The 22,111-nt window shown below is 33.8% G+C and overlaps 2 protein-coding genes and 1 long non-coding RNA gene across 4 annotated transcripts in view; 2 read left to right on the top strand and 1 right to left on the bottom strand.

The window, feature by feature from the left end:
* Positions 1 to 341: 341 nt before the first annotated feature.
* RpS19a (Ribosomal protein S19a) lies at positions 342 to 4,325 on the bottom strand. 2 transcript variants are annotated; one of them, XM_085948828.1, is made up of 3 exons: positions 4,300 to 4,325; positions 4,008 to 4,078; positions 342 to 772 (listed from the first exon to the last, which is right to left on the bottom strand). In XM_085948828.1, exons 2-3 carry the CDS (start codon positions 4,076 to 4,078, stop codon positions 379 to 381), a joined length of 465 nt encoding a protein of 154 aa, XP_085804954.1. In that variant the 5' UTR covers positions 4,300 to 4,325; the 3' UTR covers positions 342 to 378. The 2 variants fall into 2 exon arrangements, with proteins under 2 accessions (XP_085804954.1, XP_085804955.1); XM_085948829.1 differs by having other exon boundaries at positions 4,204 to 4,325.
* Positions 343 to 4,330, top strand: LOC147070804 (uncharacterized). Its single transcript, XR_015070867.1, has 3 exons — positions 343 to 1,082; positions 2,173 to 2,491; positions 3,327 to 4,330. It is a non-coding gene; the product is annotated as an uncharacterized LOC147070804 (long non-coding RNA).
* A 458-nt stretch (positions 4,331 to 4,788) lies between these two features.
* Positions 4,789 to 22,111, top strand: part of Hsl (hormone-sensitive lipase) — a 33,157-nt gene continuing 15,834 nt past the window's right edge. The window contains exons 1-9 of the mRNA XM_085948846.1: positions 4,789 to 5,490; positions 6,687 to 6,844; positions 12,555 to 12,741; positions 13,700 to 13,913; positions 14,778 to 14,968; positions 15,898 to 16,147; positions 16,908 to 17,117; positions 20,349 to 20,468; positions 21,112 to 21,270. Of these exons, the coding sequence (XP_085804972.1) occupies positions 5,092 to 5,490; positions 6,687 to 6,844; positions 12,555 to 12,741; positions 13,700 to 13,913; positions 14,778 to 14,968; positions 15,898 to 16,147; positions 16,908 to 17,117; positions 20,349 to 20,468; positions 21,112 to 21,270 (1,888 nt within the window). The 5' untranslated portion in view covers positions 4,789 to 5,091. The remainder of the gene's footprint in view (positions 5,491 to 6,686; positions 6,845 to 12,554; positions 12,742 to 13,699; positions 13,914 to 14,777; positions 14,969 to 15,897; positions 16,148 to 16,907; positions 17,118 to 20,348; positions 20,469 to 21,111; positions 21,271 to 22,111) is intronic.

Below are 22,111 nucleotides of genomic sequence, written 5' to 3' on the forward strand. Positions count from 1 at the left end.
ATGTATTTCTAAATACAGATATTCCCGAAAGTTGGCGAAGTAAAAATTATGCGTTCGAATTTGTCGAATGCATTGATTCTGCAAGTTTAGTACATAATATATTTTATCAACGAATACTATCAATTTTATATAAAATCACTGAAATTAATAAATACCTTAAAATATAAGATTTAATAAAAAATTATATGTGTGTTCATGGGGGGTGTAAATTTACTGCACCGGATACGCACACAATAGAAAAATTAGAGGGAACATTGATTGTGATACTTTTGTAATGTTGGTATCTATAAAAATAACTTGTTTGTGTAGAGCAGGTAAAAGACATAAATAAAACAAGGCAGTAGAGTTTCAGTTTTTATTTATTTATACATAATGAAATTACAATACGAGGGTTGCTTGTGTCTCTTTAGTGATGCGAGATCTGGCCTTGACCTGCGCGGCCAGGCGGTCCAAATCCCTCCTGCCCTGCTTGGTGAGGCGTCTGCCGCCATCGGGACCCTTCTCGATGAGCTTGAGTCCCTCAAGACTCTGTAGAGCTTTCCTGGCGATGCCGGCGGACGCTCTGCAGAAATGGGCGGGGGTGACTCCGTTGCGCTTGCGCCCTCCATAGATCTTGGTGACGGTGCGTACTCCGATGGGTGATCGGATGTAGATGTGCCTCACAAGGGATGCGCACCTGATGTAGTACCAGTCTGCGTCATAGGGAGCCAGTTCCTTGAAGCGACCTGTCTTTACTAGGTCTACGCATTCTGGAACAGCAAGCTTTCCTGACCTATAATAATGAAAACAGTTATTTAAGAACAATTATTGATTAAACCTTTTCAAGGTGTTGGAATAGTAAATTATGACATCTATTTGGCAGTCCACAATTCAAAAATGTTTTTATCTCCCCAAGAGTGAATAGTGGGTTTTTGGCCAAGGCGGTTTAAAATTTTGTTAACGCCATTTACGGAGATGTCCATATGTGCCAAAATTATAGAGCCCACTGTTAAGTCCGACTACCAACTGTAAAGTTAGCTGCTCAATAGATATAAAACCTCATTTGCTGCACACCGCCATATACCAATAAACACCCTACTGTCGTATGCATGAGATTCCCAAAAACCTTATAGGCTATATACTGCACGTTTGTATGCATGAGTAAAAACGTAATTAGCTGTTAAGTGACGTCACGAAGATGTGTCATGGTGTTCGTATTACAAAATTTCATTCCCCGATAAATAATTCAAAATTTTGAAATTGTAAATGTGTCTGAAAGTGTGCGAACGGTACCATATAAATTTGATAATTATACATGAATAATTATTATGAAATTTAAATAATTTATCAGCTATTTTATCACATGTATTTTATAATTATTCTACTGTACGAAAGGTTGTATTGCCAGTAAACTTTTCCATTTGGTGGCAACACTGAATACATTTGGTGGCAATACTGAATATTATTATGACTAACTTCACTTCAATCTTCAATTATTGAGATCTCAAAAGAGAATAAGAATAAATGACAGAAAATGCAAATGATTTAAGACAATAATATGTAATGATCTCTGTATAATATTATCATTTATACCAATCACCGTATGATACTATTGATGTTTCCAGTGTATTTGAGAGTTGTGCCTTGTTTATTACAGTTATCTTACAATAATTAACTAGGTAGGTAGGTGGCACCGTAATATTTTGAAGAACGCAGAATGCTTACAATTGTATATTTTAATGCCAGATACAGCAGTAGATACATATTTTTGCGGTGGTTTAGCGGAGATATTTTATCGTAATCTTACGTAAGTCCATCTTATGTCTCCATGAGAAATATTGCAAGCGAAATAGGCGAAATAAGCGAGGCATTTTATCAGTTACCTACTATCTAGATTATAGACTAGGGATCAAAATTATACGTATTTTGTAAACAGCACGACTAGGAACTGTTTTTAAAGTTCGCAAATGTTTTACAGAATCTACAAAACGAATAAGGGCCTCAACCAAATGTTTTTTGCAATGAATGCTAAATTAAAATGACATTTGAAAGTGACAGCTAGCTGAGGCAGCCATTTTTAATGGCGCGTGACGTCAGATCGCTTACGTCACAAAGAGTGTTATTAGCTATTCGATGGAAAATCGGTTAAATAGCTTATAAAGAATTTGGGAATCTCATACATACGGCCCCTAGATTGCATGTGTGAAATTACAAATAGAATATACACAATATACCTATTTTGTGTTTGATTTTGACCGCAACTGTTTTTTTTTTTTTTAAATAGATGCCTCAATTTGTAATTAATTTAAAAATAATACTGTATTACATGTGTTTCACCTACATAGGTGACATTACCAAATGTGTTGTATTATTATTAAATTAATTCAATCAATTGAGTGGCTAATTGATGGAAATTGAATTTTAAATGTCTTCAAGAATGCTGTTACTGACTGCGGCAGGATTTGAAATTTGTGGGTTATGGTTGAAAATTGGGCAAAAAGTTATGACTGGTGTGATGTATAGGGCCCGGATTTGTATGCAACAAAAAACATGATTATATGCATGCACGTATGCACTTAAAATCAATAAAATATGCACTAAAACCGAAGAAATATGCAGTTATAAATTGACATTTTTTGCGGGAAAAAATTGTAAATACCCACTTTACCCAATATTACTGACAAAAAATCGAATAACTAGTTAATAAGTTTTCAACATAATACGATATCAGAACAAAAAACACAAACAAAGAATATAAAGTTGATCAATTACAATTTTCAAAATAGCCTTTTCACAAGTACCTACAAACAATTGAATAATAAATGCAATGTAAACCAAACATAACTTCAAAAACAAAAACGACACACTTAACTATTCCTAAATATCTATTTTCTGTTTTTTGCCCGAAAAAAATGACATCATTTTCAATATTATGTTCTGGCATAAAATTTTTCCGTATAGGTATCTGTCAGTATTTTGTTTATATGCGGAAAACTACCTCTCAACGTCCACTTGGGCAAACTTTAAATAATAGTGCCCGAGTTAACTTCACTTTTTTCACTGATAAATCCACAGCTCGGAGATGGCATTAAAAATGCAAATGCATCTAAACTATCTTCCTTCCTAAATTAGTTAAATTTCGATAAAATAATTTAAAAAACTAAAATTATAAATTCAAAAGCTCTAAAATATGCATTTATTTATGAAATATGCACTAATGTCTCAAATATGCACAATAAAATTTTATTTTTGGATTCTGTGCCTTTCAAAACAGATTTCTGCGCAACTCTCATAGCTGTGCATACACCCTAACAAAACATGCACTAGCATATAAATCCGGGCCCTAGTGATGTATTAATGAGAATTAAACACTTTTTAATATGTAACCCCGGCAGCAAAATCATTGATTATCCAAAATTGTGAATGAAGGAAGTCCACATAATTGAGGAAAAACAAAACGATTCATTCTATTATCTTATTTTCACCAGTCTTGCTTAGTGCCTTTCCAAGGCTCATAGTGAAATTTGGATAATTAAGGTTCTGCAGTACTACAAAATCTATCATGTTATGACTATTTCTGTGGATTGTCCACGTTTCTAATATTATGAGCCGAGATGGAGGGGGTTATCTTCCATACCTACTGATTTACCTTTCGTGCCTATTAATATTCAGTATACTATCAAGCTTCACGTAAACCAGTGACACTGCGTTATCAAATTCCTTTCTTTTTTAAATACCTACCTAGAAAATCTTTAGGGGCGCACGAAATAAGCGGGGTGCAATTGGACAACCCAAAAACTATGCTCAATTTTTTTTAAAGTTATAAAAGTATTAACACTATTATAACTGTCAATTATTTTATAATCACAATGTTAGATCTGATATACCAATCGTCTGCACGCTTTCCGATGTATTATATTACAAATTAAGAAATTAAAATACCGTGACGTGCAGGCTGACAGCTTTAACATTTTAGAGAACAAGCTTCAGACTGACAGTTCTTAAATATTGTGGTTCCATACACTTACTTTTTCAGGAAGCTAGCAATTTCCTTGACGACTTTGTCTTGTTCAACGTCTTTTAAAGTGATTGAAGGCATCTGAAACACAAAAGAAAGACTAATGAGTAACGCGCAATGAATAGCATGTCAATATTTAAGGTTAAAATCATTCGAACGAACTGGGTTTGCAACGAAATCTTTAATATGTCAGGAGCACACAGAACCTTTCTCAGTTTTAATACACTATGTAGGTCGAAATATTATTACTATATTGGCAATAAAACATTAATAATACTAGCCATGTGGCTTAGACAATTCACCTTTAATGGCGGCGTTGACCGGAAAGATGGAAGCGGCTAGAGCTGCCAGAATAATCAATTTAGTTTCCGCAAAATAAAAAAATAAAATATATTTCAATATGACCTTTTTAAAACGAAATTATCAATTTAAATAAAAATAAACACAGCATTATATCTCTGACCTCCATTACAAGGCATTTTCTATTTAAAATTACTACTTTGATATTAGTAATGTAATTTTTTGATCATTTTAAGTGGTCTATTATTGAACAACCTAATATATCTACCTACCTACCTAAATTGAAAAAAATGTAAGAAACATAATATGTCTTTTTAAACTAAAATAATAGCATTACATTATAAGTTATTGTCATAAATTTCACAAATGACTTTCAATTATTTGTACCTACTTTATATTAAATTATTGTATGAATTACAAAATTAGTTTTTAATTCCAAGTATCCCTGATTGTCGCACATAGCTATTGTCGGAACGTATGGGATATAAACCATTATTAAAAAAATTACGAACCAGTGGCATTGACATTTGCTCGTTTTGAATGGTCGCGAATATTTTTTATTTATTTATTCGTGTGTTAATATCTGACATTGTCGGATGTGAATTGTATCCGACGTCTCGTATTAATATTTTTTCTATAAAATAAGTTGGCTGAAATGGTTGTTATATAAAAGTACTACAAAAATCTAATACTGAATATTTTGTAGCTCTTGATCTGATTGTTGATTATAAAATTAATACAGATGCGCGCGAATGATTTCGTTTTCGTAATATTACAATATTTAAACCACGTAAATGGGACTACGGTCATCCTTATTTAGAGATCTCCGGTTTTTTTCGGAGAACGTAAAGAAAATTATGTCCGCTCCTGCTTTACCCGCGACTTCAGCGAATTTCAGTATAAAAATTAGTACGAAGGATACTAATACTAACTCGTATGCCACTAATAGTCCAAATGTCACGAATAATATTAAACCCATCGATGTTGGCAATGCCACCAATAGCCCTAATAATATCAGTGAAAATGCAGTTCCAACATATGCCATGTACGAGACGTTAAAAGATATCTGTCACAATAATGCAGATTTTTTTAAAAGTGATGACAGCGAAAGCGGTCAGCGATTGCATAGTGGTTTTCTTAGTTTAATTGAAAACATTGATGTTGTTTGGCCCCTAGTAGATGACGTCAGGAAGGTAAATACATATTATTAATTAATATTATAAGTAAGTACTTATTACAATTACAATTTATTTATCCCTTTATGATGTGACATACTAATAGAAAAGCATTGATTTCTTGGCATAATGTATTCTACAATTCTGTATAATTTGTATTATTGTTTATAAACGAAAATATTCTTGAAAACTGTTAATTAAATAACAGAAACCTTGAAGACCAAGATCAAGAAAATAAATAATCAAAGAATCTATTGCCACCAATTTGGTAACAGTTAAGTAGGTAATATGAATAGCCTACTGCCCACTTAAGGTAAACTTGCCTTGAGACACATGAAATTGGTTCAGTTGCATTCACTAATATTATCATCATGATCTCACTTTTGTGAAAATTTTAGGCAGGGCTTAATAGATTTAAAAAAACTAATCTATACCATCCATAATTCAACAAAAACACATAAGTATGACTGAAAAGTGTGCACTATTTTTTTCGGATCGCCCATAGCATACCAAAACTATTATGGCTTGGTTAGGCAAGGTTTAATTGAATTTTAAAAATTAACCAACACTATCTGTAAATTTTAGTCTTAGTTCAATGAAAACAAATACGTATGACTGACTGACAAGTTTAGTATCCACAATTCATGTTGGATCTTAATAGCCTATTTTCCACCCTTAGCCACTGATGTTCATAGCCTGAAAGAGTTCTTAACATCCCTTTTAAATAATTAACAAAGTTGTATAATTTGAAGTACTTTTATCACTTTTCACAGAGCGGAGGTCAAATTGACCGATTTCTTATGAGGAATGATTGGTATTCATTCGCCCAACACATTGGTTCCTTGCAGCGTTGCCAACTTTGCGTTTTTCTTGCCATATCTAGTGTTTTTGAATAGGCACCATTAAAAAGCTAGAATATTACACCAGATTTCCTTGAAAATCAAATTGCTGGCCTTTGGTATATAGTAATAGCATACCAATAAAAATAAATCACAATTTTTAACTAATGACTTGAATTTCGGAACTGCATTAATTCTTAGTTGAATTACTTAAGTAATAAATTCATCTACTTACAATCTTTGTTAAAAACAATGGTTAATAATTATGATTTTTTTTTTTGAAATGCTTTTTTTTAAGTCAGAGAAATTCAACCATTTTTTTCTAATATTATAAAATAATAAAGTGTTATTATCAATTATTGTTTATATTTATAGATTGCACCGACTTATGACTTTGACGAGAAAACTCCGGGCAATGGTTATCGAAGCTTCGTTTCTGTCGTGGATTCGTGTATTCTTCACGGAGTAAAGCTGGGACGACAAGTTTGCATCGCCAGAGATTCGCTCATCTTTAGAAAATGGTATTATACAAAGTAAGTTCTTGGACTTTATATATCAGCATAATCACAACATCACCCTATCTTATAAACCCCATAAATCTATAACAACTTATTATTAAAACTACCATCCAGCTTACATTTTAAATGGGTGTTCGAAATTAAAAACATGTAAACAAAGAACAACCTCTCGATATAAATTGACGACGATTCCTGGTATTTAGGAGGTTTGCAGGTTTTCATTGATTGATTTGAAAAATGATTAAGTAGTGCAAAAATTTTACACACCTGTAGACATTTGATAATACATACTAGCATATTCAGGAAAAATCTATTTTGATATCACAATGATGTGAGTTTTATTAGATAGATTGAAAATAATCTTAATCTGCATTCTGTCAAGGCAATATTCTCATATCAAATAATAATGGAACGAAATTGATCTTCCATGACTAAATATATACCGGCCTTGCCTCAGGGGTAGAAGATCCCCACCCATTCGAAAGGTTACTCAATAATATGACTGGAACAGATAAGAAGGGTTTTGACATCAAGTCCAACAAGCCTCAATGTATATTTTTACTAAAATTACATTGCCTTTGTGGGCCTGTTAGGCTTAAATACATACAGCCTCAAGTCACGTAATATATATATATATAATATGACAATGGTTTTGACATTGTGTGTGTGTTTTTTACAATACCTGTATAATTGTATGTATTCTTGTATGTGTGAAATGTTTAAAATGATTTGAATCCATTTTTGATTGTATAGTTGGTTACGTATTAGTGCCGTGTACGTATCTTGTCAGTCTGGGTAATGCAAGTGAGCAATCAATTTATAATACATACCTACAGACAGATATTGTTGGCAAATATATTTTGTTTTTGTAGAATAGGCAATTGAAAATTATTTTTCTTAAGAATGCAGACTTTACATAATCGCCTAGAATGTAGTTTTCGCCACTGGTAGGTATAGTATAATATTGTTATTATTTTAAGTATGAATATTCAAATGGAATGTAAAATGCATGTCCTGTTCGGGTTTTAGAATCTATTCCTTCTGAGCCGAATAATCAAAGTATTTTTCTAATTGGTCGAGTTCATTTACAATTATTTACAAAATTAATTAACAGTTTATTAAGCACATAGTTTTATTACCATATTTTTATTGTAATTATTGAGAAATATGGATAGCAATAAAATTCTTTCGCAAGTGAACAATTTTTATATCAATACGGTACGGTGGGATGATAAACTTTCGACGACCTTTGGGAGATTTGTCATAGACTCGTTGTAAATAAATACGCAATAACAATTATTTGCTTTGGTGGAAAACGAAGTAAATTGATTTTATTATAATTGACATTACAAACTGTGCATAATTGCATCGGCACTTATCTGTCAAACATGATTTGTAAGCAGGAATCGAAGGCAGATTTATAATGGATGACTGCTTAATTGAAATATATTTAAATCTATACATGGGAAGCAATTAATAATTTATTAGTCAGTTAAATTGTAAATAATTATTGTACTTCAAATTAATTTATCAATAATAATAATAAGTTGTCATGTCATATCAACATTTCATTGATTGACATGTGTAAATAATTTGTTTGATTATAGTATATCCATGCGATAAATGTAAATATGTGAGAACTGGAAAATGAATTAATGCCACAAAAGATGTTGAGAATTGAAGCAAAGAATTGAATTTTAAATACTAACTGGCACTTAACTGCAATTTATATTCTTAGGCCTTCCGCTCACGTGAATACTCAAAAAAGACGAGACTGAAACTAAAATTCCAGCCAGTATCTACCTAATTCATTTCAATAGCGGCTTGCTCACGGCAGTTTCAGTTTCAAAAAGTTCGCGACTAAACTGAAGAGAAGCGACATGCTATTCTCTCAGTTTCCAGTCCCCTAGATTCGATGAAAAATCATATTTTCTTACCAAAATTGGTAGCATTGAACTGAACTGAATAAGCATGAACAAGTCGAGAAGTCAAAGGTTAAAGATAGGCGGACCGATTTTTAATTAAAAATTTGTGGCTGAAGTTGAGAAATACTCCTGCTAGTATAATTACAGGCTGCCAGAATATTCCCGTTTATATTTTGTATATATTTTGACAGTTTGAGGTTGAGATTATTATTTCAAGTGAGTTTCAGTAGCGCCGTGTGCGAAGCATCAGTCATTAGCCAGTTTATGAGTTCCATCAGCAACCAATTCGGCAAATTTTAGTTTCTCCATGAGCGAAAGGCCTTACTTCAATGAAAACAAATAAGTATGACTGATAAAGTTTAGTGTGCACTATTTATGTCGGAACCCTACAGCCTACCTCCACCCTTTGTCACTGAATGACTATAATGTAGCAGTAGTGCAATAGATGCGTAGTAGTGAAACAATCACAGAAATATGCAGCCTTTGAGGAAGTGACATAATCGGGGTAATTGAACACGGGCAAGTGCCTTACACATTAGACTAATGTAGCTTAACCTTCTTACATCCGCAGACCACAAAATAATCAAAAAATGTTTTGCGGACCATAAACATTGGAATAAAATAATAAATATTTATATTTACACTATTTTTGAAACAATTGTCGAAATATAATCAACCCCACTTCAAATGTTGGGTTTCTAGGTAATTATTTTTGAACTGCAGAAAATTTTTGCGGCCTACCCAAAAATCTTCACAGACCACCAGTGGTCCGCGGACCACCGGTTAAGAAACTATGCATTAGACCAGTGCTCCGCAACCGGTGTGCCGTGAGACGATGCTAGGTGTGCCGCGGTGCAATAGCCAAATTTGCGTACATGGCTGGTAATATATTTGAGCAACTGCATGAACTTAATAAAACAATGCAAGGTCAGAATGAAAATATATTGACGTGCTCTGATAAGTTAGCAGAATTCAATAGTAAACTCAAACTTTGGCAGAAGGAGTTAAGACAAGGATCTCTACAAATGTTCCAAAGGCACTACCAGACCACCATTGAAAAGAAGCAATCAATTTTGGATCCGTCTCAAAAACATTTAATTTTGCTGCAAAAGAAATTTCATCAGTACTTTCACACAATCAATGCGACTGGATACGAAACCCTTTTGCAACCAATACCGAAAATTCTATAGAAGCGCTTTTCCTATAAATTCGAGAGGAATTTGTTGAATTGATAAATGACGGGACGCTAACACTGGACTACGCCGATGTTCCATTGGTTATTTTCTGGATTTCGGTTAATAAAAAATGTCCTCAAATATCCGACAAAACTATCGCAGTTCAGCTCCCATTTTCGAGTCAAAAAAAGTCGCCTATTTTACTACACTAGTATTAATATTTTAAAACATCTTATCGTAGGATACAATTTATTATTATTGTGTCAATACTCGACAAATAATTATTCATAACCCGACAACTAACCATAATTATATTAATATAATATAACCATACGAAAAAATGCTAAACATTAAATCAATACCATTAATTTTACCTCGAACGCTATTTTAAAAATGCTATTTTAGAGTATCACGCTGTCTTCAACCTTAGCTATAGGTAGGGGAGCCGCCAAAGATCTTGGCCTGGGGTCCCCCTTCAGGATGTGGGGTCCATGTTTTGGTGTATAAATTGTTTTACGTGTGGTGTGCCGCGGAATTCTGGGAAGACCTTTGGTGTGCCGTGGGTGGGAAAAGGTTGCGGAGCACTGCATTAGACTACGAAAGCTACATAAGTCATGACAACGAATGGCTTACAATCACTCATTGCATAAACACATTGTTTCCATACATAAATGTAATATTATTAATTATTGAATTTATGCTCCTCTAAGGATTAGAATAATATATCAATAAAAACCATTTATTTAATGATGAAATTATCAACTACTTTTTGTGCTACATCCACAAAAAATTGCAGCTATCTGCAGATACTGTCTGGAAAAAAACCTGTCTAGAACAAAAAATTGTTATTATTTTGACAATTAATCATTGAATAATTTTTGCAGGTGTTTCTTTTCTTTGTGAGAATTTTTTTAATCTTGTTATTTTTATCAATGTTTAAAAAAAGATAAAAAATGTAATCCTGTTTAGGTTGTGGGAGGGCATTACGTATTTCAAAATCATTAGCAATAGCTGGCTGCCATAATGAAGATATTGATATCACTTATTAGGAAAAAGACCTTCATTATCTAATTGTTATGATTCATATTGTTAAATCTGGTCAGTAACATTGTTATAATGTAATCTATATAATATCATGATGTTATCTATATTGTGCCAATAGACCAGGGTTAAGCCTTTGTACTCTGTATATTTTGCAATCTAAATGGGGTTAGTGTCATTGTTTTCCTGTTATGAATATTATGACATGTTCTGCCTCTGACACTAAATAATACTATTATTGATAATTTATAAAATTCTGCAATAATACAAAATAACAATTAAAAAAACAGTTTAATGATTACACTATTGTGCAGCTTTATTCAATATATAAAGTAGGTTTAGCACAGCTCCTGCAGTATTTAATTTGCAAAGATAAAAACCAACAAAGTAAAGGAAAATAACAAAACTGCAAATTTTGAGTGCAGGTTTTTATAGAATTTTTACACTTATTTGTGATCACCAGTATCTATTATGTAAGGATACGTTCTGGACATGATCGTGATAAGCGAAATCTCGCGATAGACGGGGGGGATTGCCTTGTTTGGCCTCTTTACGTTTACATATTGTGCAAAATTTCGATTACTGTCAAGTAATGCATTGCAGCCACGTTTTACACCACTCACTCGCTCGTAATCTTCGTCGTTCTCTTCTAACAACTCCATGCATTGATTGTGAAGAGAAAGGGCCTTTTCAATGGTTTTAACACTTAACTTTCGTACGGGAACAGGTTCGGAGACGTCATTTTCTAGGGACGTATGGCAGTCCATTTCCTGCAGCTCTTCATTAATTAAGGGTTCGCCGTGTGATTTTAACAAAGTCGGAATATCATCTACATCAACACCTTCGATGCCTCCGGATATAGCTATAAGACTAATCTCTTCGAAGATATTTTGAATATCATTTTCATAATTGCAGTGAACTTACAACATTTCATTGAACAACAACTTTTCCAAACACGACTGGGTGACTTCATTCCACGCTTTGTCGATGTTTCTGATAGCTTTCATAATATTAAATTGTTTCCACCCACATCCGCATGGTATCTCTATCACCTTCATCAGTTTCTTCAATGAGTTGAGAGAAGAAGAGTTAGACGATCCTTGGATACTTTAAATCCAGAAGCAGTCTTCTCCTCGGAATGGAATCTCCTATGGAAATAAACGTACGTGTTGGCATTTGTTTCCAATTTGGGTGACACTATCGTTCTACTGCGCAGACGCAGATCGAAAAAATCCCAGCTGTCGCATGAAAATTCAAAAGCTTCCGAACTTTCTTGATTTATGTATGCAACCTTGCAACTTGCATGACAATACCTGTTTACCTGTGCATTTTCTTGTTATGGCCGCGATAATATGCACTGTCAGCAGGAAATCCATGCACATGTAAACGGGGTATAATACACACAAACTGACAAAGTATTACATCATATTAAAGCATAATTGAGGCTCTTTTTCTGCTACAATTGATCGGCTGTTATCTTTCAGCTTCTGAGTTGTGGCCTATTGACACAGACCTTTTACTTCATGTAGTGTCAAAGAAAGTCTTGTGTTACATAATAGTAATTAACCAATTTTTGTAATGCAGAGAAGTGGAGGCATGCTGTCAGCTGTTGGCTTCGCTGGGTACGTGCATGGCGCACCTCCAGACCATGGTGAGCTGGTCCAACCCCCAAGAACTTTTCCCAACCGAAGGACACTCTCCGGAGGAACTCTTCGCCACCGCGGAAACTATCAATCAGTACTGCTTTTACGGAAGATGTCTAGGATTTCAGGTATAGAAAAAATGCAATGTTAAATATCCGAATCAGTATTTACGTGCGAGAATTCAATTTCAATATATAAATCAATCAATTGTGTATGTATGTCGATAGATATTCTGGTTTGAACTAAAATTACATGACAGTGATTATTTAATTGGCAGTAATATTTTTATAATGGGGTATATAATAGAGATCATTATCTTGGTTCCTCCTTAGTCAAAAGGTTACAGGTGATTTTCACCGATTGGTCGCCGGATTTAATATAATTGTTTTTTTTTTATGCAAATATCTAAATTTTCAAAACGCTTCATTGTTTTATTAATGTTCTAATTTTGGTAATATTCTAACTTTTACTTAATCACAAAATATTTTATTTATTTTCACAAGTCGGAAATAACTGGTGGAGATTTAGCGCTTCTCAAACTTTTCCATAATTTTGAAAGAAATAATTTAAGGCTCAAATTCAAGTTGACAGTTAATTAGATAAACAGAACGCTGAAAGCAAAAACAGTAAATTTTCAACATCAATAAACAATATTAAAAGTTTGTATTAAATACCACATAAGAATATTTTTGAAAATGTCACTCAGTCCTAAATAAAATTGCAAGCGACTTTTATTACTATTCATAAAACAAATTTGTGAGAGAAGTGTTAAGAATATAAAATATTACTAGATTCTAATAGACTCATCAATAAGAATTTAAATTTAAATCTATCAGATACTCTCAGACAATAGTATTAATGTGAAGGCTCGGGAACCGTAGAACGATCATAAGTCAGTGGAGGAAACCTAATGTAACGTGGAACATAAACGTTTTTTGATTTTTGCTAGGACACAGTCCACTCCACTTAATAAAAATCAGATTCTTGCAACAATCACGTAAGAATCGATGAACTGATTGGCCTAATACTTTTTTTTATAAGTATTGCTTGTTGCACCGAACTGACAAATACTACCTTACCCGGCAGTTCCATCCGTCCATGCGCAGCATCCTGAAGGGCATCTCCATCTGTATGGCTGGCTTCTCGGAAGCGTTCTACGGGCGCGGCAGCATCATCAACTCGGTGTGGGCGGGCGGCAAGTACGTCATCGACCCCGAGTTGAGGGCGCGCCGCATTGTCAACATCTCGCAAAGGGCCGACATCCACTTCTGCAAGGCTTTCTGGTTCCTCGCCGAAAGCGGTGATTGCTTTTCTATGTAATATCTATTACGTCATTCTAAGACCGTGTGCTTCTGTTGCTATATTTTTGCATCTAATTGCTTTGGAATGGTAACACCATCTATGATAATATTCAAAACAATTAATAATTAGAATTCAGATTCAATTTTCATCAAGTAACCTCGATTCAATGTGTCATTGAAATTTTCAAAAAAGTATCAATGGCATATACACTGAATTAAACTTCTACAAAATACGAGAATACAAATGTTCTCGGAAGTTTTTCTTATGTGCCTTCGATTGTCATCACTGGATGCTGAATTCCTAGAAGTAAGAAAGACTAATAATATGATCCGATGAAGATTAAATATTATACACAGAGTCCTGATTATTCTGACCTTTGAGTATTCGATATTCTGGACTATCTGTCTGACCACAGTAAAAATGTAAAACAATTTAATGTAATGCTGATTTTAAGAACATGTTACATTGCCATAAATGAAAGTAGGTTAAATCCTGCAATCACTATGTTTAATTGATAGTATTGTGTGTGAATATAACTTTTTAAAACCACATGTACACATTTAAGTATATTTTATTATGTTCCACTGTTCATATTAACATGTTTCTAGTAGTTCAGGATTATCTGTCATTTTCGGTTATCCAACCCTACCGCAATCCCGTGCAGGTTGGGTACTGCACTTGATAGAAGGCTATATAAGAAAAAAAATGCCTTCCGAAGTTAACACCTCATTTTTAGATACAAGCCAAACACTTCGTACATCACATGCTATCGACTTTATATAAAATTATGTGCCGATAGCTGATGTGAATAAACGGTCTTTTGCTTAACAATCTTTTTTATGTTTAAAAACTTTTCTTGCAGAAATAATGCAAAAGCTACCGACGTTGGTGTCAGCATCTGTCGCAGTAAATCGCTTGATCGCCATTCCTCCGGAGCCGATTGAAGTGACGAGAGCAGATGGAACGACTATCATAATACCGCCTCCTGATGCTCACATCGGGCCGCAGACCCTCAACGTCAGACTCATCAGCAAAGTCAGGCGCCAAGGAATGGTAATTATTAGACTCAAAATCTGAAATTTAGAGTTCAGTTTACGTTCTTCTTCTCGTATGGTGCAGAATACATCACAGAAACGCGCACAAAAATAAAACCACACAATAATATACAATCAGAATTTCTCTTGATGCGGATGTTATTATTATCATAGTCAATTTTAATTTGGTGTCTATAATAATGATTTTATTTACAATTATATAATATTATAGTATCTTCGGTTATATTATTGGAGACATCTAAGTCACATAAAAATGGATGAATATTTGAAAGCTACTTGTCATATCCTTTCAACATACCGTTATACACAATATTAATGTGACGATATTTTTTTGCGTTTATCGTCTCCTTTAGTGATGTTTGTTTACCTTACAGTGGATCAATTTGTAGTCAAATCCTTGGTAACATTACCTAAAAACACACTTATATTCTTTTTCTTTCTTTCGACCATGTCCGATCCTAATAGGATCATATGGGCCTCCACAGAGTGGAGGTTTGTATTAACAGATTTTATTTTTACGAGAAATGGATGTCAGCCACTTGCTCAACCTATTAGGTCCATACTCTAACTTATACACAAATTGAAAAACAATTTGTGTACTTGCCAGACCCAGGATTCGAACCCGGGACCCTGGACACTATAGACCGGCGCTTAAGCCACGCGGCCATCGAGGGTGTACATTATATATATTAATGTATTTATATTAATCGAACAATATAATTAAGCATTCCAACAAACATCATGTAATAACAATAAATATTATTTATATATTATTACAAAATATTTTAACCTGCATAAAATAAAAATATCTGATTGAAGTCACTAATGGCATAAAATTATTAACATAAAAACTATTGAATTCTTACATTTTAACTTGATAATAATCTTACTGAGAGAGTTTTGTTTTATGTATAATTATGTCTGCAGGTAGGTGAAGGTCCAGTGAATGAGCCACCTGCCCGAGGACTAATTTTTCACTGCCACGGAGGAGGCTTTGTGGCGCAGAGCAGCCGCTCGCATGAGGTGTATCTCAGGGACTGGGCCTCCAGAATCGGTGTGCCCATCCTCTCCATAGATTACAGTCTCGCACCGCAAGCCCCCTTTCCCCGCGCTCTACAGGAAGTGTTCTACGCTTACTGCTGGATGCTCAAGCACACTGATATTCTCGGGACGACCGGTTAGATATTATATACCACTTAAATATATAGATCAAAATCACTACTTATTTGGCATCCAGTCTCGGACATGTAGATTATTCAACTATAGTAAATTTTGCATATATTTTTTGTAGTATTTTAATGTAATCGGTGTTTTTATATCAAATAAAATACTTCAGACTACCACATAGTAAATTTTCTAACAAAATATAATAACAATTTTATACTGCCACCTGTTGATAGTAACACAAACTAATACTTTTTAAAATCTATAGTTTACTGGTTTACATCTAAAATAATAGTTTTCTTCTATATTGTGAAGGAAAATCTTTTAGTTGAAAATTTTCACTTGGATAATGACAGGAGTAGTACAATCGGTAGCGGTGCGCTTGGTAATCAATAGGTATATAGATCGATTCCACCCACCGCTTTAGCCTGAGTAAGTCATGACAATTTTTCATCACAGAATCTTCATGTAAAGTCTACCTGTAATTGGAATTCGATGAGTAACTATAAAATGAATCACCAATGTCAGTCAGGAATAATTGATCCACTAGATTTATGCAGCGGTTATCTTCTAAGCTAAGCGATATGTGGTGAGCGCATTGTCGTTTCGGTTTTGTTGTAGTTGGCCATTAGGAAGAGATAATGTGGTGAAGTGTATTGTTGGGTGTATGAATATGAATCTAATCTGAAAAAGAGTCAATCTAACATGTCTTTCTGATGAGCTGGACTAGGCGCAATGGCTATCAGTTATATTATTGTTGAACAAATGTTAAGGTGAAAGAATCGTGATGGCGGGAGACAGTGCCGGGGGCAACTTGAACATGGGAGCCTGCCTGCGAGCGGTAACGGAAGGAGTACAGCCGCCGAGTGGTCTCTTTTTGGCGTACACTCCTCTCCTCGTCAGCTTTGTGCCTAGCCCCGCTAGACTGCTCTGCCTCATGGACCCTCTGTTGCCCTTTGGATTTATGATGAGGTGTCTCAAAGGTTTGATTTTTTTTAATGACTTTTGGATTGCCAGATATATTTTTTGTAGATTGTTATTATTATAATATGGTAGGTATAAAAAAATTTGACGATTTCTTTTATGGCTTCGATATTTCAACGCAAACATTTAGTATTTTATTTGCGATGGGTTATAAAATAAACTCTGAAGATTGGATAAATAAACAAATATGGATTTATATTTAAATACTTAATATTCACTAATAATTAACATGACTAGCTGAGCCAGCTGGCGGTCGCCAGTCTGTCTCGCTAGGTCTTGCAGACGGCTTGGCGGTGTTGGATTTTAATATAATTGTGAAGTATGCATAGAGTTTTCCCTTCGGAATTGATTTTCATTCACCTCAAGACAGTTTGACATTTTGCTGATTTGTCAGTTTTACGATTTTCAAGTCGTCACTGTCAATATAAATTTGGGGTCATATGCGTAGTCTATTCTGGAGTCTGGCCTTCACAATATCGTCCGACACCACCTCAGGCTGATAGGCCAAATATAACAGCTTGCAATTGCCGATTGCGACCACTGACATTTTAATAGAATAAAATATGTGTAGTTATATAAATGTTTCGTTAAAACACGTGCATTTAAATATGATAAATAATTATACATCTCATAAATTCGAATATAAAGCAATATATGTGATTATTATAAATGGCGATCCAATATAACATGAATATTAATCTGCCACGGGACCCATTTAGATAATAAAAGGTTAGCAGTATATAAATAATAAATGCTTGCAGCCGTTGAATAATATTTAAAAAATCAAATTTTGAATTAAAATTTAACCTTAAATAACATAGTCTTCCGGTGCGGGACATTCATATTGAAATAAAATTTATTTTGGGTGGGGTTTGGGTATTATAAATAGGTAGGTATATTAAATCACAAATTAAAAAAAATATAGCAATTTATATGACCAAGTAGAGTAGAATTAGGTTGGGATAACCTTCATCCAGCAGTGGATTGATTCTGGTTGATGATGATAAAAACGATATTATGAATGGGTAAATATAATATCAACAATATTGATAAATATAGCAATCGTTTAACCGCTAGTAGTAGAATCAGGTTGCGGAACCCTTCATCCAGCAGTGGATTGATCCTGGTTGATGATGATGATGATTATGATGACGATATGAATATGTAGATAAATAACATTAGCATTTTTAATAAATATAGAAATTCAATACTGTCAAGAATCAGATTGCGGAACCCTTCATCCAGCAGTGGATTGATCTTGGTTGATGATGATGACTATATAAATATGTAGATAAATAAAATATCACAGATTTTGATAAATACAGCAATTCAAATGACAGAAAGGAATAGAATCAAGCTAGGGAGGCCTTTATCCAGCAGTGGAATTGCTCAGGTCGATGATGATGAGGATGATAGAAATAGGTATAATATCACAAATTTGTTTAACCGCTAGTAGTAGAATCAGGTTGTGAAACCCTTCATCCAGCAGTGGATTGATTCTGGTTGATGATGATGACTATATAAATATGTAGATAAATATATAAATATGTAGATAAATATAATATCACAGATTTTCATAAATACAGCAATTCAAATGGCAGAAAGGAATAGAATCAGGCTAGGGAGGTCTTTTTCCAGCAGCGGATGATATAAATAGGTATAATACCACAAATTCGTTCAACCGATAGTAGTAGGATCACGTTGTGGAACCCTTCATCCAGCAGTGGATTGATGATGATGGTGACGATATAAATATGTCTCTAAATAACATTAGCATTTCTAATAAATATAGAAATTCAATATTGTCAAGAATACAATCAACGTAGAGAGGCCTTCATCCAGCAGTGGATTTATTGAGGCTCGTGATAATAATGGCATTATATTATATAGATATGTAGATAATAATATAATATCACTGATTTTGATAAATATAACAATTCATGTGTAAGTAAGGAGTAGAATAAGGCTGAGGAGGCCTTCATCCAGCAGTGGATAGGTCAAGATTGATGATGATAGGGACGATAAAAATAGGTAGATATTATACAATATCACACATTTTGATGACTATAACAATTCGTATTAATTTCTTTCATTGTTTGCAATGGCAACTTTGTTAGTTTAATATGACTATCTGATCTATGGAAATTAGTAGCCTAGGTAATTATTCAATAAAAAAAGATTGAGTGAACAGCCACAAAGTATTTAAAAAAAATCAAATTTGGAATATCACGTTATCTATGAAATGGCGGACAGTGGCGTACCCCGCTGTCAAAAGATATTATACGTAGTGAATTTTTTTTTAATACTTGTATTGTTTGTTATGAAAATAACTGTCTCGAAAGATTGTGATTTTTTGTGTTTCACACGTGTATTCTCTTAAGCTAGGGTTTCCTAAAGAAGCGGTGCCATTATGTAGCGGCCGTATCGTGACGTGATGCAGCGGACATAAGAAAATGACCTTAAGAATGGTAACCAGAGATGTAAACTTAAAAAAAGATGGACAACGGTCAGTGAGCGTAGTGCGGTGGAGAATGGACGATCTAGACAGCATTATTACTATATTACTATATGAAAACTGTCATTTGGAGGAGAGTTAGGTATTTAGAAATCATGCTACAGAGTGTGCATTTCAAATTTTAGTGTGTCGCCGTCTGCACTGCAACGAGGAAAAATTCAGGCAATACTTTCGTTTAACACCAGTTTTGTTTGATTATGTACTGAATCACACAAAAGACGACTTAACTTTTGATATTATTCCACAGATTTTGTTTTAACTGGGCTTTACTATAAGCTTTGCTCTTCACATTATATAAAGATTCATTATTTCTTACAAAATCAATCAATATGTTGTCATTTTCGCTGGTCCAAATTACGTTTGCAGTGTTTGCACTCATTTTTTATTTTAAAATTGTCACCGCTACAATGGGAAAAAAGGTTCACTACTGTTTGTTCAGCTATGACGGCCGTCATGCAAATGGTGGCACCGCTATTTGACGTTACGCTCACAACTAACGCTCTCTAGGAAACCGCCACCTGGGTTTGCATAGAAAACGTTTTAGTGACTTCAACCACCTCTACATTATGGCTGCTACATAACGGCACCGCTTTCTTAGGAAACCCTAACTTTAACGAAACACTTTTAAATGCACTTGTATGATGCAATTACTACATAATAATAATATTATGGTAACATAAAAACTATTATGAATTTAGTAACTTTATCTTTTCAGCATACGCTTGTCCTCCCAGCTCAAGTGAAGCGAATGGAAAAAATGGGAAGAACAAAAAAATGCCTTCAAATGATTCTCAGTCGCTCGACAAAGATTTCCTCAGGCTAAGTCCACCATTGGGTAAATATTATTATCATTACCCTTTTCATCTACCCATTTTAGTTGTTTATTACATCTATGTAATCAGTAGACATATTAATGAAAATTAAAAAAAAAATGTATTCCTTTTCAAAATACTTATTATTAACTGTAATGTGGTGACCACATTGTTGTTCTGGTCATTTCGTCAGATTTTGTCAACTGACAATATTCGTTTTTGGTTCAAAATGTGCTACGGGATAGGAGCATCAGTCTGATAATACTTTAAATACCAATATAAATGACATTACACACTTTTTCCCGTAGCGCGAACTTACCATGCCAACATGTAACATGATGATAATGTGTTCACAGCATAATGGACCAGGCCAATAACATGAATTGATGTATTGATATCATTGATGTTGCTAACATGAAAACAACATTTGTCATTGGTGAAAAATATTTAGTTTTTCCATCTTTCAACAAGTAATCCTCACGAACGCAGGTCGAGTAAAAATCGCAAAAAATCTAGCCATTTTTCATAGTGCGATCATCTTTTAATTTAAAAATTTCATATGAATCCCTTTAGTACAAACTATTTGATTGGGAATCTTTTATAAAATACCACAGTTGGAATGATAAACTTTAATTGAAATGAAAATTAAATTTGTCTTGTTTTCAGACGGTCCTAACGGTATAATGGGAGTATCTGATACATCCTCATTCGAAGAGGTTTCCGAGAGTGACCTGGTAGAGCTGCAGGCACACAAGTCACCGACTAGTGATCACCTGTCTGACACTCTCAGTGGAGCCTCACTCACCAGTGAACACAGAACGTTAGGTATATACATATTTTTTGAGGGTGCATATTGAAAAAGATGATCTATTTAACGGCCCACATGCTCAATGTAGGTCAAAATGTAGCTTTTATGGTATTTTCAGAGCATAAGCCTGAACATTTCTTAAACGTTGTAGATTATCTATTTTTATAATTTTGAAGCCTTATTATGCTTTATATTTATTTTAAACATTTGATGACTGCATAAAGTATTTTTATTACATAAAATAGTATTCTTTTAAACCTCTCAATCTAATGTTTTAGAATATAGTCAAATTTCAGTACATCCATGTGCAGTGGTCTTAAGATTTTTTGGATTTATTAATTTTTAAACGCATTTATAAAACCAATAGTAAAATTTATGTTGACATTATTATAGTGAAATATTTACGATAAAAAATTATATTTATAATCTCTGTGATCCCAAATTTGACAAGAATTAGGCATTTTATTATTCAAAAAATGAGCACAATTAACACATTTGAAGATAATTCTAAAAATACTAATTATAAGCTATGTCTTTGATCATTCAAATGTGATAAACATCCTACGAATAATGATTGCTTTATAATAATTATTGACCTAAGAATAAGGTAGTATTTTTTTGAAATACGCCATTTCTATTGGCATTTCCCAGTGGTTAAGCTACAACATACGACTGTAGCCATAAGTTGACAAACGTGTTTGAACATGATCTTACTCCCTACCAGTGGCGGCCGGTGATTTTTTGGATTGTAATTTTTGAGGGTGCGCTGGAAACTTACCTTATTGAAAAATGAAATCAATTCAGCGTTGTTTTTGATTTGGCAAAAGGTTATTGACAATTGGGAAATTACCTGTATAT

The sequence above is a fragment of the Rhyacophila brunnea genome, unplaced genomic scaffold (assembly GCF_057557595.1).
Source record: "Rhyacophila brunnea isolate RB1 unplaced genomic scaffold, BYU_Rbru_1.0 scaffold_21, whole genome shotgun sequence".
NCBI classification, from domain to species: Eukaryota; Metazoa; Arthropoda; class Insecta; order Trichoptera; family Rhyacophilidae; genus Rhyacophila; species Rhyacophila brunnea.

Coding starts and splice junctions, on each gene's coding strand:
- RpS19a (XM_085948828.1), bottom strand. CDS start 4,078: ATGCCTTCAATCACTTTAAAAGACGTTGAACAAGACAAAGTCGTCAAG. Junction 773..4,007: donor ATTGCTAGCTTCCTGAAAAA/GTAAGTGTATGG, acceptor TCATTATTATAG/GTCAGGAAAGCTTGCTGTTC.